This window comes from Electrona antarctica, assembly GCF_951216825.1.
Source record: "Electrona antarctica genome assembly, chromosome: 4".
Lineage (NCBI taxonomy): Eukaryota > Metazoa > Chordata > Actinopteri > Myctophiformes > Myctophidae > Electrona > Electrona antarctica.
The window spans coordinates 17,480,493-17,495,610 of record NC_136809.1 but is presented as its reverse complement, the minus strand read 5'-3'; the positions used below and the strand labels follow the sequence as shown (position 1 = coordinate 17,495,610).

At 43.2% G+C, this 15,118-nt stretch overlaps 1 protein-coding gene across 2 annotated transcripts; it reads left to right on the top strand.

Moving 5' to 3' along the window:
* Positions 1–5,054: 5,054 nt before the first annotated feature.
* On the top strand, positions 5,055–13,296 carry asb5b (ankyrin repeat and SOCS box containing 5b). Of its 2 annotated transcripts, XM_079499358.1 has the most exons (8): positions 5,261–5,312; positions 7,945–8,037; positions 8,539–8,618; positions 9,262–9,369; positions 9,754–9,907; positions 11,509–11,643; positions 12,256–12,447; positions 12,558–13,296. In XM_079499358.1, the coding sequence occupies exons 2-8, from the start codon at positions 7,986–7,988 to the stop codon at positions 12,683–12,685; spliced, it is 849 nt and encodes a 282-aa protein (XP_079355484.1). In that variant the 5' UTR covers positions 5,261–5,312; positions 7,945–7,985; the 3' UTR covers positions 12,686–13,296. The 2 variants fall into 2 exon arrangements, with proteins under 2 accessions (XP_079355483.1, XP_079355484.1); XM_079499357.1 differs by lacking the exon at positions 7,945–8,037 and having other exon boundaries at positions 5,055–5,312.
* Positions 13,297–15,118: the final 1,822 nt, after the last annotated feature.

Sequence of the window (15,118 nt, the reverse complement as noted above, 5' to 3'; positions counted from 1 at the left end):
GTAGTTCAAATGCCTTCTAAATCAGTAGTTCTCAAACTCTTTCATGTCATGGACCCCACATTGATATGAAAGCCAAATGCCTTCTAAATCAGTAGTTCTCAAATGCCTTCTAAATCAGAAAATGTTTTGTGCCAGAGACTGCCAGAAGAGAAGATTTGTGTTAAACAAAAATGCCACACCTCCTCCTCACCTCCCATTAGTTATATTGTAACCGATTGTATAAGTTATTTATATTGTAACATGCTCTACCATACAGATTGTATAAATGATTAACATACTCCATACAGATTGTATACATTTAGTTATACAACAAATACTCTACCATACTACAGATTGTATCATTGATATTGTATATAACGATATAAATGTTAACCTAAACCGGGAATATCAATTAGTGCCTTCTGGCTAATGGTAACAACAGCAACAACAAAAAACAACAGGTACACATTCTCATTCATACCTACTTCCATTCGTGCCATCAACAAGGGAAGCAGGAGGAGGCAGCTGTTGTTTAGTTTCAGGGGAAGCTGATGGCACTAGTTGCACTTTGGTTGTAGTTTCACTTTATATTGAATATTATCTGGATCTTGTGACAATGTACATATATGTCTGTTCTTGTTTATGTATGTTTACTGTGTTTTTTGAGTATTTTTATCTGCTGTAAAATGAATGTAAAACCCAGTTTGGGACATAGGCTATACTAATAAAGTTTACTTTGACCCTTGTATATCATACAGGTTGTATAAGTTATATTGTATTAACATACTTATTGTGTAAAAATGGTCAGCACTATAGAGTGTGCCGCTTGCGCCGCTCCGTTAGTGGCTCGTCATCAGTCCGCTCATCATGACCAGCCGGGGGGACCACGACTGTCTTTATCTGTATTACTGTGGTATGTTGAAAGTCGCACGCCGAAGTGGCGGTGTTCCCCATCTTGGCTCTCGGCTGTTGTTACCAGTGTTTGTCAGTCAACGATTCCTTCCAACATATTAGGTCTGAGCAGATCTTGTCTGCTACATTTTGATTGGCTGAAGAGAGACGGTTCTGAGAACTAACAACATTTCCTAAACAGGACATAATAAACAAAATGCACTCTAGGGACCCCATAGTCTTCATGTTATTACATCCTTAGTGCTTAGTTAACTCTGAGAGAGATGTTTATGTGGCAGCGGTGGCCGAACGGATAGCGGCGCGGTCTTGATACCGGAAGGTTCCTAGTTCGAATCAGCCGTCCGACACGTTAAAATTACCACCGCTGAAGTGCCCTTGAACAAGGCATTGAACCACTACGATGAAATGTGTTCTATGAGCAGGGCCTGGCTGGAAACAAGTTCTTGAGCTTAGCCCAGATACCCTGGGTAAATATAGATTTCATTTCATTTCATTTCATTAGATGGCGGAAGAAGAAGGCTACTCAGATATTTTACTTGAGTAAAAGTAGCAACTATATAATATAATGTAGAAACGGACAAGAAAAGGTCCCGTATTTAAATGTTACCCTTTATACTTGACCCATTAAGACCTGATGCCGAATCTACTGTGTCTTCTAAACCAGTAGGCCTATAGTTCTCAAACTTTTTCGAGTCAAGGACCCCAAATTGATATATATATAATATATTGTTTACATATATTAGGAACAGTAGAGGCCCTAGTATGCTTCCTTGTGGAACGCCACAGCTCACTGGGAGGGGGGGGGACAGTGTTCCGTTCACTTCCACCATCTGTTCTCTCCCCTCCAGGTAGGATTGCATCCAGCTCACTGATGTGCTATCGAAACCAATTGCTTTTAGCTTGTTAACCAGTATGGAGTGGTTCACGGTGTCAAAAGCCTTTTGGAGGTCCAGCATGACCATGCCGCAGTATTTGCCAGCGTCCACCTCTTGTTTGATGTGGTCGCTCAAATAGAGAAGGCATGTGTCAGTAGCCTGGCTAATAAGCCAGACTAATATCACACAACACTGTCGCGGTATATCAGTCTGGGCTGGCTCCACTTGGATTTCATTTCCCGGGGAACATTTTCTCTTTGACGCAATTGGTCAGAGCTACTGTCAGTCAAAGGTCTCAAGCATTGAACGTCACTGTACCAAAGCCCGCCCATATTGCATACCGTGTCCCGATTGGTCCGACCTGTTCTCTGCTGTAGGAAAGAGGCGTGCTACTGAGCCTCGCCAGACCGTAATCCGCTGGTAGGCAACTTTTTTTTGCCAACGGCTGATTCGGTCTGGTTTATTAACCAGGCTAATGTGTCAGTGGAGTGGGATGTTCTGAAGCCAGATTGGAACTCGTACAATAATTTATTAGTGGCAAGATACTTTTCAACCTGTTCATAGGCTATTTTTTCCATCACTTTCGAGATGGAACTAAGAATAGAAATAGGGCGGTAGTTGCCGGGGTCTAATTTACTCCCTTTCTTGTGCAAGGGGGTTACTTTGGCCAGTTTGAAATCTTGGGGGACCTGTCCCTGTTTGATGGAGAGGTTTACTATGTGGGTGATGATTGGAGCTATAGAGATGGCTGAGTCTCTGAGAAATTTGGAGGGAATGTTGTCATGGCCTGTGGCCTTGTGGGGTTGGAGGGCACTCAGTTTCTTAATTACCTCATCAGTTGTTACCATAACTAGTTTAAAATCGTCTTTACAAACACCTAGGTTTTTGTAGAAGGTTGTAATGTGCTCTACACCAAAGAGCCCAGAGTGGGAGGGCAGTTTGTTAACCAGAGTTGTTGCTATGTTTGTAAAGAAGATATTCAAGTAGTTGGCCACATCAAGGTTGTCAGTGATGAGAGTGTTGTCAGATTTGATGTTTATGTTCGAAAATCTGTTTTTTAGTTTCTGACCATAGCTTAGTTGATTGTTTAGTAGCTTCCAGAGCTCATGAGGATTGTTTTTGTTTTCCTGAGCTTTATCATTAATGAAGTTACTTTTAGCTGATTTGGTCATGGCAGTTACACTGTTTCGTAGTTTGATTCGTTGAGTATTTAGGTTGTTCAAACGAGCTTGGCGAACACTGTCGAAGCGCTTGGCTAGCTTTGACTTGCATTTTAGAACTTCAGAGCATTTTTTGTCTCTGGCTTTCATTGCAGCCAGCCTGTGACTGCAACTTGTTCCTGTTCGCAGATGACTCAGCACTGCTGGTCTCGGACAGGGACAAACTGCAGGTTGAAAATGCCCTCAGCTCTGAACTCGGTAGAATCTGCACCTGGCTCGCTGATAACAAACTATCTTTACACCTGGGAAAAACTGAATCCATTCTCTTTGGCTCTATTAGTAATCTCAGCAAGGCAAATGGCTTCTTGGTTAGAGTGGGTGACAATGTTATCACACGTAAAGATGAAATTACCTACCTAGGTTCCATCCTGGAGGCTAATCTTTCCGGTGATAAAATGGCCACCAACGTAATCAAAAAAGTCAACCATAGAACAAGATTCCTCTACAGGATCTCCTCACTGGTCAACAAAAACACCTTGAAGACCTTAACAGGAGCCCTTGTACAGGGTTTCTTTGACTATGCATGCACCTCCTGGTACCACAGCACCTCTAAGGCCCTTAAAACCAGGCTCCAGACTTCCCAAAACAAACTGGTCAGGCTCCTACTTGATCTAGCCCCCCGAACCCACCTCACCCCTGCCCACTTCGACAGGCTGGAATGGCTTAGGGTCGACGACAGAGTACAGCATCTTGCAATGGGTCTGGTCCACAAGATTCGATACACCACCAAGATACCCATGTACCTGTCTAGATACTTCCTTAATGTTAACGAAGTCCACACCCACAACACCAGAGGGAGTGCAACGAACCATGTACAACCCAGATTCGGCACAAACAAGGGACCAAATTCTTTTCGCTCCTATGCCACCAAAATGTGGAACGCCCTACCAACTGTCATTAAGACATGCGAATCCCTTGACTCCTTCAAAACCGCTCTCAAAGGGCACCTACGGATGGCTGCAATTCGAAACTGGCCCCCGTAAAATCTGAATCCCCCCCCGCCCCCCCCTTCTTTCCCCTCACTGTATATATTTCTTTTCCCTTTTTACCTCCTTTTTGATGAATTCCTTTTTGATGAATTCCTGTTCTGTCTATAGAAGTGTCTATTTGTACGTCTCTAAATGTTTTGATGATTTGAACATGGTGGACCCTGTTGGAAACAAGTGTAATGCTTAATTGGGTCGTCCACTCACAGTTAACAGCCTTTGTATTGAGTTTGTGCTTGAAATGTACTGTAATTCTGCAAACTGTTAATAAATTCTTCAATCAATCAATCAATATGCATTTGGCCGCAGATCTGAAAATGTTTTGTTCCAGGGACCCTCGGAAGAGAAGATTTGGGTTAGAATAATGCAAAATTATTATTACATTATTATTATTAGGCTATACTATTATTTTTATTTTATTTTTTGAATAGCCCAACACTAAAATAAAAAAATATGCTTTACCGGTTTTAATGAGTAAAAGTACAAAAAGTAGTGATTATGAAACTTTTACATGCTTTATTGTGAGCTTGTAGATCAGCTAATTTAGAATTGACAAGAAGACAGACAGACAGACAGACAGACAGACAGAAAGGGGCACGCCTCCAGCTTCTTTTGCGGTGACAACAGCAAGTCCCGTGACGCCGTCCTGCTGTTATGGTGAAAATGGTGACCTGTCGTGACCATCTCGCGGACTTCATCATTCAAGTCATGTCACTGTCAACGTCACGTGTGCACTGTACGTGAATTTAAATTTAAATCACGATTTGTTTATTAACATGGTTAAACATATAGTCTACTTTAAGCCACGAATATCATTGTTAATCGTTATAATCGTTCATTGAGTGTCTGAAAACTAATGGCTGTGCAGCAGCAAATGCCACAGGATGGTCAGGCGGTCATCCTCGATGGGTCACCATTGTACCCGTAACACCACGCTGGAGGACGGCTTGCTATTTCTTACTCCGCCGCTGGGAAAATAGCAGATCTACAATCTCACAAAGCGTCACGGATGCGACGCGTGTGAGCTTGTTGATCTGTCCACCCCCCCTTCCTCCCTCCCCCCGATCGGCTATTTTCGGCTATTTTCGGTCGCTTGGAGCGTGTTTTGCAGAAGTCAAGTGACCATAATAAACAGTCCTAGTGCGGCAGCCTGCAACGGTTGTTTTGTTGACGAGCCATGGAGCCAACCCACTCACCCACCAACCGGGGGACAGCTGTCACCATGCCCGACGTCCCCTCCACTGTGTCCGGGAAGAGACAGCGATCAGACGCCGGTGCTGCTTCGTCCGAGGACTTGCCCGACAGGAAGAGAGCTTGTTGGGGAATTCTGACCAGCCAAGGTCGGTTCAGATGTCACTTTTGTGCCAATTTCTGGCATGGTGGCTGGTGGTGGTGGGGCAAATAGTTTTTATTTTGTAATAATAATAATAATAATAATAATAATAATAATAATAATGATTCATACGATTCAATAACGGTACCAAACTACCAATATGGAAAAGTAAAACAAGTAAAAAACCTGATGTATACAACATTGGTGCAAATTACAAGCTCATACACTCACAGGATAGAATAATTTATATTCCAGAGACAGCATTTTTTTGTATGTGCATGACTGCGCTCTCTAGCTCACTGGTTCTGAAAGTGAGCCGCACGCAGGGGTCTCAGCCAGCTATAGGGTCCGCATGCAACAAAAAATAAAATGTTAATATAGGATCAAAATCAGGTTAGTTCAGATTTTTGGACTTAGCTGTAGGAAATACTTGACATAATGTAGTGGTTGCAAAGGTATTCATTGATTGCCTGAATCCTGTGCTGGGAGTTCTGGTCTGGTGAATATTAAGTAGTTCTGGTCATTTGGTGGGGGTCTGGACTGGGAGCCACCCATTCAAATTAAATTAATCCACAAAAATAGCGTAATTTGTATTGTTGACCTATTTCTATAGTAGCCTATAACTTTTGTTCAACTTTGACCCCTCTGTCACATGAAGTCCACTATGCCAAGTCCAAAAATCTGAACTAACACTTTAATCACTTTAACACATGAATACTTGAAAATAGACCATATTTTCAAAGCAAATCTGGGGGGAAATGCTTGTACCTCTGCAAAATTTAATTTATTTTTTGAGGGCCTCCTAATATATTCAGCTATTAGTGCATGTTCTTCGTCTTACAAAAACATTAAATTGCCATTGACAATGAAAGGAGAATTTTACGTCATAGTGCCTGAGCAAATCAGATCACATGATGATGTACGATGATAAGACATCTCTTATCATCTTACATCGGGGGGGGGGGACATAGTTTGACTACTACTAATTTAGAAGGCATTTGTAGAATCGGCCTCAGGTGTCACAGGGTACACAGAAGCAGCGTGTTTTTGTCATTAAACATTGGAACATTTGAATAAAAAATATATTTCTGTTTGGCTTTGGGTTTGAGCAGATATGACAAATAACCATAATATACAAAGAAATTACATTTTTAATAACTTAATATTTTGTAACTTTATAAGTGAGCGGTGCCTTTTTTATCATGATGATGATGATGTATAGACGCAGCAGAACCAGTGAAGGAGAGTTGCGCCATCTCAGTTAACTTCATCGGGCCAGGCCTTCTACACACACACACCTATTGGCGAATAGACAAAGCCTTTAACCAGAAGGTGACGGATTGCACTGCAATCTAGTGGTATTTGTCACTATTTCGAGTTACGTGAACCATGTGGCCAGGGCTGTTTTCTGTCCCCTCAATGGTGCAACTCTAAATGCAATGGCTCCAAGACGCAGTAACCACAGTAACCGTGCTGCTACCGACTAATAGACACCCATACCAGAGGCGTATCTACAATAAGGCAAGGGCAGGCGGCCGCCTGTCCAAATCCATTTCTGGCCTGGCCAAAATCCATACAATGAGAAAAAAAGAGGACAAAAACAAGACCTGAGAACTATTAATGGACAGCTGATTGGCCGTTGCGGTAGAGCGCGACCCTCAATCACCCATTGGAATGTAAATGCATGCCTTTCAGCCTTTGTATCCTACTCGTCTGGCAGGTATATCTCTTTGAAAACCTTTAGTGCTATGATTGTGCGCTGGGAGACGACAATTAACACATATCTTGCCTGCCCAAAACGTAATTCCTGGATACACCACTGATCCATACACACAGAGTCACATGTTGGAGTGGTTAGCACTGCTAACAAAACATTCATAGTGGAAATAGCCAATCTGCAAGCACACAACATGGTCATTCGTACAAACACATAGAGTACACCTAACCCTGATGTATACTCATAATGTACCATAGTGCAACCCATAAAACATTTCTACATTCATTTGTTTCATTGTAGTTTGCTAACTATTCAGAATGAAACCTGGAGACAGGCAAGTGAGCCTGTTGTAGATTGGCTATTTATAGACAAACATAGCTGAACATAGGGGTCCCTGGCACAAAATCGTTTCAGATGGGGTTCATGGCCACATACATATTCATTTGGGGGTCCTTGACATAAAACATTGAAAATCACTGAGTTCGGCCCCGTGTCCACCAAGATGTTTGTTTTTTCCCCTAAGAACAGTGCATGTTTTAAATTGTTTATAACGGGAGCGTCGCATTTTTGGAATCTCTTAGTTAGATTTTTGTCATATCTGCCCCGTGCAATTTGTGATTACGTATAGGTAGGCTAAAATCCCAAACAGAAATACAAATTGCAACGTTCCAATGTTCAATGCAAAAAAAACCCCACAATTAAATCGCTAATCGCAATTATTTGTGTGACAATTAATCGTCAACTTAAATTTGTAATCGTGACATGCCTATAGCACCTGGAAGTGTTTTAGGCGAGCCGCGAACCCCTAAACCATTTTCAGTCGAGTAAAAAAGCCCAGTGGACACGGGGCTGGTGGTGAGGACTTGTTAGTTTGTGTGTCAGCTGTCTGCTAAGTCACCGGTAATGTGATTCCACACTATAGGCTACAAGCATAATAAGCAGGCCTGCAAGTTGACTTGAAAAATGACCTATGTCTACAACTGGCTGGATGGGCCCTGGGGAGATGGAGACATCGGTATGTAGTACTACTCGTATGCAGTGACGTCATCTCTGTGGGGGCTAGAGGGCTTGGGCTCCCGGGAATAATTTGTAACTCCTCTTTTGTCCTGACTCCTAGTCCTATACCTGTCTGGGGGAAGGGGGGTGGTGGGGGTGGGGTGGACGTTGCCTGTCCTCGTTTACGTTTGCGCAGTTCATGCATTCAAATGCTATTTCTGGTGGATTTTGTTTTAACCTGCCAGGCAGGGTATAAAAAATGCATACAGTACTTTACCCTGCTCACTTGTTCACAATGAAACCACCACCAGCCAAGATAATAATATTTGAACTGGGAACCCCCCAAATAATCATATTGTGTGTGTGTGTGTGTGTGTGTGTGTGTGTGTGTGTGTGTGTGTGTGTGTGTGTGTGTGTGTGTGTGTGTGTGTGTGTGTGTGTGTGTGTGTGTGTGTGTGTGTGTGTGTGTGTGTGTGTGTGTGTGTGTGTGTGTGTGTGTGTGTGTGTGTGTGTGTGGCAGGGTCATGGGCTGACCGCTCTCCCCTTCACGAAGCCGCTTCCCAGGGACGATTGTTGGCCCTCCGCACGCTACTAGCCCAGGTGACACGCACGCACGCATGCACACATGCTACTAGCCCAGGTGGCACACACACACACACACACACACACACACACACACACACGCACTATGGATCACAACATGTCCACTATTGATGGGATCAAGAACCAGAGGAACCTGATCCAACATTGAGGAACCTGAGTGGAATAGTAAGAGAGTGGCGACACTAGCGTTGACTCCCATTGTAACAATGGAATGCGGAAGTGCTCATTCTATCTCAATGGGATAGTTACAATGTTTGGAACTATAGCACATAGACACCCGCTTTGAGGCGAGATCAAAGCGTGTCACCACACTCTTACTATTCCACTCGGTGAGGAACCAATCAGGATTCGGTTCCATCATTTTGGAACGGTCCCCGGAACCGGCTTTTTATCACAGTCAGAGCTGGTATGTGGACTTAACGTCTGCTGTACAATTATAACAACAACATAATATGTTGTTAGTGTTTTTTTCATTGCAAAGACCACCATAACTCAGAGAGTGTACAAATGGAACTAAATGGCCACCCTTATTGCATGGTCTGATAAGCATTGCTAGAATAATTAGCTAAAATCTAATTTAATTTAATTTTAGAAGCTGTTCCACTAAAACGGTTGTGTTGTTTTTGTGTTTGTGTTGCAGGGTTACCATGCCAACATCATCACCATAGATTACGTGACTCCTCTCCATGAAGCGTGTCTATCAGGTCACGTGTCCTGTATCCGAGCTTTAATACGCGTTGGAGCTAATGTAAATGTTTATATTATTACATTATAACTTATATACTGTACTTATATACGTGCTGGAGCTAGTGTAAAATGTATTGCTTTATTATTACATCATTTAGTATTATACATGCTGGAGCTAATGTAATATATGACTTTATTATTAGGCAGTATTGCTTTGTTCTCTCACCCATAACAAGGTAACAGAAGGAAACATAGATAAGATTAGACGTTTAGAGGTTTGGTTTAGGGATTCAGTGATAGTTATGCCTGATTTACACTCAGCTGTGCGCTAGTGTCGTGCACCATAAGATCGACAAGACACGTTGTTGAATGTAACAAACGTGTGTGTGTGTGTGTGTGTGTGTGTGTGTGTGTGTGTGTGACGTGTGTGTGTGTGTGTTCAAAGGTCAACGCTGCCACCATTGACGGGGTCACTCCGCTGTTTAACTGCAGCTCGTCAGGCAGTGAGGCCTCCATGGAGGTGTTACTGCAGAATGGAGCGCACACGCACACCACACACACACACCTGCCCTCCGCATTGCACGAAGCCTGCAAGAGAGGTACGCACGCACGCACGCACGCACGCACGCACGCACGCACGCACGCACGTAGTGTGGTATCAAGATTCATAGACTGTCAAATGTGTATTTGTTTTCCTCATGTTCATCCTTGTTGTAGGCTACTCACTCTAAACTCGAGTTCTCAAATTCAGCCCAAACCCGACCGAGCCGGCGTTTTCGGGCCGGGGCGAAAATGTATGCTAATTAGTCAGGCCGGGCTGGGCCTTCATTTTCAGGCCCATTGAGAACTCTACTCTACATGCATTGTCAGCAAATCCCACACACCCAAAGTGCTAATTGTGACCTGACTAGAAGGTCCTATAGAAGGCCCTGGTCTGTGCAGCTGTCACCTTCTCCTGGCTCTCGTTGTGTTCTTAACCTGTCAGCTTAGTATAGCCTGTTCATATTTATCCCCATTTAGGGACACCTTCTGTGGGTATAATGCTGCGTGCACACTAGCAGCTACAAAAGATACAAAGCTACATAGCATAGGCCTATTTGTAGCATGGATTTGTAGTGTAGTGATTTGTAGTGTAGTGTGAACACAGCGTAATGCTGCATTTACACTGGCAGGACTGCAAGCGTGTACATAGCTATTCTTTTTTTTTATCTTGAAGTGTAATTATTATCATTATCATTTTTTTTTTTTAATATAACACAACACAACTCTTCTGGGGGTTCCTGGCACAAAACATTTTCAGATGGGGGGGGGGGGGGGGGGGCACCAAATACATATCATTTTAGGGGTCTTTGGCACAAAATCTGAGTATTTTCTCCATCGTCGTTGTCATATTATTATTCCGATGGTTGGTCCAACTGGCCCCATCCTTAACGCCACACTAACCTATGAGCGGACCCCCGTCCACCACTGGCCCCATCCTTAACGCCACACTAACCTATGAGCGGACCCCCGTCCACCACTGGTCCCATCCTTAACTCCACACTAACCTATGAGCGGACCCCCGTCCACCACTGGCCCCATCCTTAACGCCACACTAACCTATGAGCGGACCCCCGTCCACCACTGGTCCCATCCTTAACTCCACACTAACCTATGAGCGGACCCCCGTCCACCACTGGTCCTGGCCCCATCCTTAACGCCACACTAACCTATGAGCGGCCCCCCGTCCACCACTGGTCCACGCCACTTACTGTGATCTAACCTATGAGCGGACCCCCGTCCACCACTGGTCCACGCCACTTACGACTGTGGCTCAGGAGGTAGAGCAGGTCGTCCAATGATCCATGGGTCAGCGGTTCGAACCCCGGCTCCTCCTGGCTACATGTCGAAGTGTCCTTGGGCAAGACACTGAACCCCAAATTGCTCCCGATGTGCTGGTTGGTTACTTGCATGGCTTCCGCCGCAATCGGTGTATGAATGTGTGTGTGAATGGGTGAATGTAATGCACAATCTCTGTAAAGCGCCTTGGATAAAGGCGCTATATAAATGCACCATTTACCATTTACTTACAGTGATCTCACACCTCTTTGGAGAAGAGCATCTGCTAAATGACTGTGTGCGTGCCGTGTGTGTGTGTGTGTGTGTGTGTGTGTGTGTGTGCATATGCGTGTCGTTCCGTGCCCGTGCGTGTGTTTTCCAGGACACAGTGTGTGTGTACAGTTACTCCTGGCGTACGGGGCGGACCCCGACTACAGCGTATCACACCTGGGCTCACCGCTCTACCTATCCTGTCTCCACGGACACACTTCCTGTACACGATTACTACTACACACAGGTATCACATGTTACTACACACTAACTCAATCAATCAATCAATCAGTTTAGAGTCCCACTTTGAATGGTTACTTCACCCAAAAAAGTATCCAATATTTGAGGACACCACAGCACTATAAACTCGCAGTGTAATCACTGATGAGCCCACTGGGGACTCAGGTTTAAATTGAATGTTTTTAATTATGGTTTTGCTCTTGGTGTCAGTTCCCTGGCACAAAACATGTTCAGATGAGAGGTCTGCAGAATCACTGATTTAGAAGGCATTCGTAGAATCGGCCTCATGCAGGTCATAATGCGTCCTTGAGGGGGTTCCAGGTGGTCCCCAGCTTAACGATGGGAGAGTTGGAAACTAACCATTGGTCTAAAACCATTTTAGACCTTTAACAGTTAGTTAAAATATTGTTAAACATCTGCATTAGTTAATTCACAAGAAGTCCACACTATTTTAGAAATGTACAATAATTGTTATTTTGATCAACGTTTGCCTACCCTGAACTTATTTTAACAAAACAACAACAACCTGTTTAAGTAAAACAATCAAAACAACAAGTACTTCTTCCAACACTGGTGATAATCTGTTTATTGTATTGTATTGTATTGTATTGTTGTGTAGGAGCCAGAGTGAATGACGGCCCAGCGGGAGGGAGCCCCTTGTTGGCAGCAGCTAGACATGACAGCAGTGAGCAGGTGGCTCTGTTGTTAGAGTATGGTGCTGATGTCAACCTGAGAGACAAAGACAACCACAGGGCTGTGGAATTAGCACCACCTGGCGGCAAGACAGAGGAACTGCTGCTGGCATATGACTGTATGATGGGATTCCATGACAGCATTATTATTTATATTCACATATTTATTCAGAATCATTATGCATTTCTGTGTTCGGTGTCAACACATGAGAACTCTCTCTCTCTCTAGTCTCTCCCAGGTCTCTCCGTCAGATGTGTCGTCTGATGATCCGAGACTTGATTGGTCGATCCAGGATGAAGTTCCTGCCCCAGCTGCCTCTCCCGCCGTTGATCACTCAGTACCTGCAGTACACCTAGACCAATGGGTGGGCAGCATGCAGTACACCTAGACTAATGGGTGGGCAGCATTTGTTTCCAGCGGGCCATATTGACTTTGATAAAGTGAGTGAAGGGCCACACGTGAAGGGAAACTCAATTGTTTTAAAACTGCATGCATTTGGTAGACACTACTTCACTAGCCTGGGTTCCAGCCTGATTCGCTGCGTTCCGTAGATCTGAAAATGTCACTGCGCTGACATTTTCAGATCCGTGGAACGCAGCGAATCAGGGGGTACAGTTCCGACATACTATTGATCCGAAACCTCAATCCCTAACCTAACCATAACCGCAATCACGGGAGCCGCGCATGCCGGACCATTGCATTTTCGCATCGCATCGCATGTCCCCGCGCTTCGGACCTTCGGTGTGTCGGAAAAGCGTGCGCACCCCGAATCAGGCTGGAACCCAGACTACTAACTTACAATAAGGGACAACAAAATGACAATCAGGGAACCCATGGGCAAAACAATGGAAAAACAGCGCTCTCTTTTGACGTGAGTCAACATTCTGTCTCGAGAGACTAACAAAATGAGGATGATGACTTTACTGCTGTACTGTATCAATCAATCATATTATCAAACACATTGCAATATGTTTTAACTTGGACCCAATGCAGGATGTTTCACCATCATATAATCAACATTAACATTTGAGTACATATACCGATGAACGCAGCTACTGTATGTACCAAAATGGTACGACACAATATGTGTCACACACACACACACACCAGTGGTGGAAAGTAACTAAGCACCTTTACATAAGTAGGCTACTGTACTTAGTACAATTTTGAGGTATTTGTACTTTACTTGAGTATTTCCAAGTTTTTACACATTTGAAAACTTGAAATAGCACAATATTCTGCATAATGACTACTTTTACTTTTAGAACTTTAAGTACATTTTAATGCCAATACCTTTGTAGTTTTACTAAAGTACATTTTGAATTCCGGACTTGTAACATAGTAATTCTATATTGCAGTATTTTACTTGCTTTACTTTTTCCTCCACTGAGATTGACCCCCCCCCCCGGCCCACACCCACACACACACACACACACACCTGAGTCCCAATGAAATTGTCTCACTGTATATATAATGTCATTCATCAATAAAATGCATATGTGACATCACTGAGATCATCTGTCACTTCATGTCCCTTGCACCTCGAGAGAGGAACGGTGAAGCCAGTGCCATACTTAGATTATCGGTAGCAGCAGGTTTTGTCTTTTTTTTTGCTTCTATTATAGCTTGCTAACTTTCCAGGAATAGAAAGCCTGCAGTTTCTATGCACCTGTTTCCAGTTTCCCATGAGCCTTTACATGAAAGGCTTCCTCTTGGCTGTAGCCAAAGATTATTCATTTAGGAAGATAGTCCATCACAATTACTAGAGGCAAAATGATACGCAAATCCTACAATGATCTATAGACATGGTTTGCTTCTCCACCAACAGATTGTTTTAAATTACTATTATTACAGCCTACTGCTGCACAATGTTTTGGCATTGTGACAGCTCAATCAAACTTGTCTTTATATAGAAAAGCATTTATTATTTTCACAGGTGTTGAATGTGAATTAAGTTATTGCACACTGCTATGGAGAAATAACAGGTGGCATGTCGTGATTCCCAAATCAGACCCCATCAAGACGATTAATAATGGAAAATAATATTGTTGAGCATTGGGACTGTTGCATATAAAATGCAGAAGGGACAATTAATGCATATATACTAATATAAAGGACTGTATTACTTCGATAGCAGAGCTGAAACTATAACACTGTAAAAATACTTTTGAAAGTATTCAGAGTACAAATAAATACTCTGCACCACAAATCTAGGCAGAGAGCCTCTAACAATTGGCAAAAATGGTTATTAAACCTTTTAGATGATAAAGTTAATAATTAGCTTTAACAGGAATACTTTTAAGAGAATGATCAATATCCAAATGTTACCTTAAGCAGGAAATACTCTACTCTACTTTAGAAAAATACCTTTAAATACCCAATAGAAAAAATGAGTCCACCAGGAAGAATGATTGTCCAGTCAGAGCATATGGTTTTGTCTATTCATTTTCAGTTCGGAGAGCACAGGAACAGATCCCACATACAGCCAAATTACAAAATGTCTCTCTGCCGTCTCCAAAATGTTAATATTTGAACTGGGGACGCCCCACCCTGACAAGCACTTGGAATTGGAGACATTACATTTAGTTTGACTCGGTTCCACAGTCTAGATAAATATTGTGAAAATAGCCGATCTACAAGCTTACAATGCAAGGCATTCATGAGCGTTCATGAGCATACACTTCTGGTATTTAACAGGTCTTAAAAGTCATTATGTACTATAGCATTTCATTTTTCTTTACAGTTTTGGTTGAGTTTGAGTGAGGCAGTCCTCAGATTAAGTCACATCC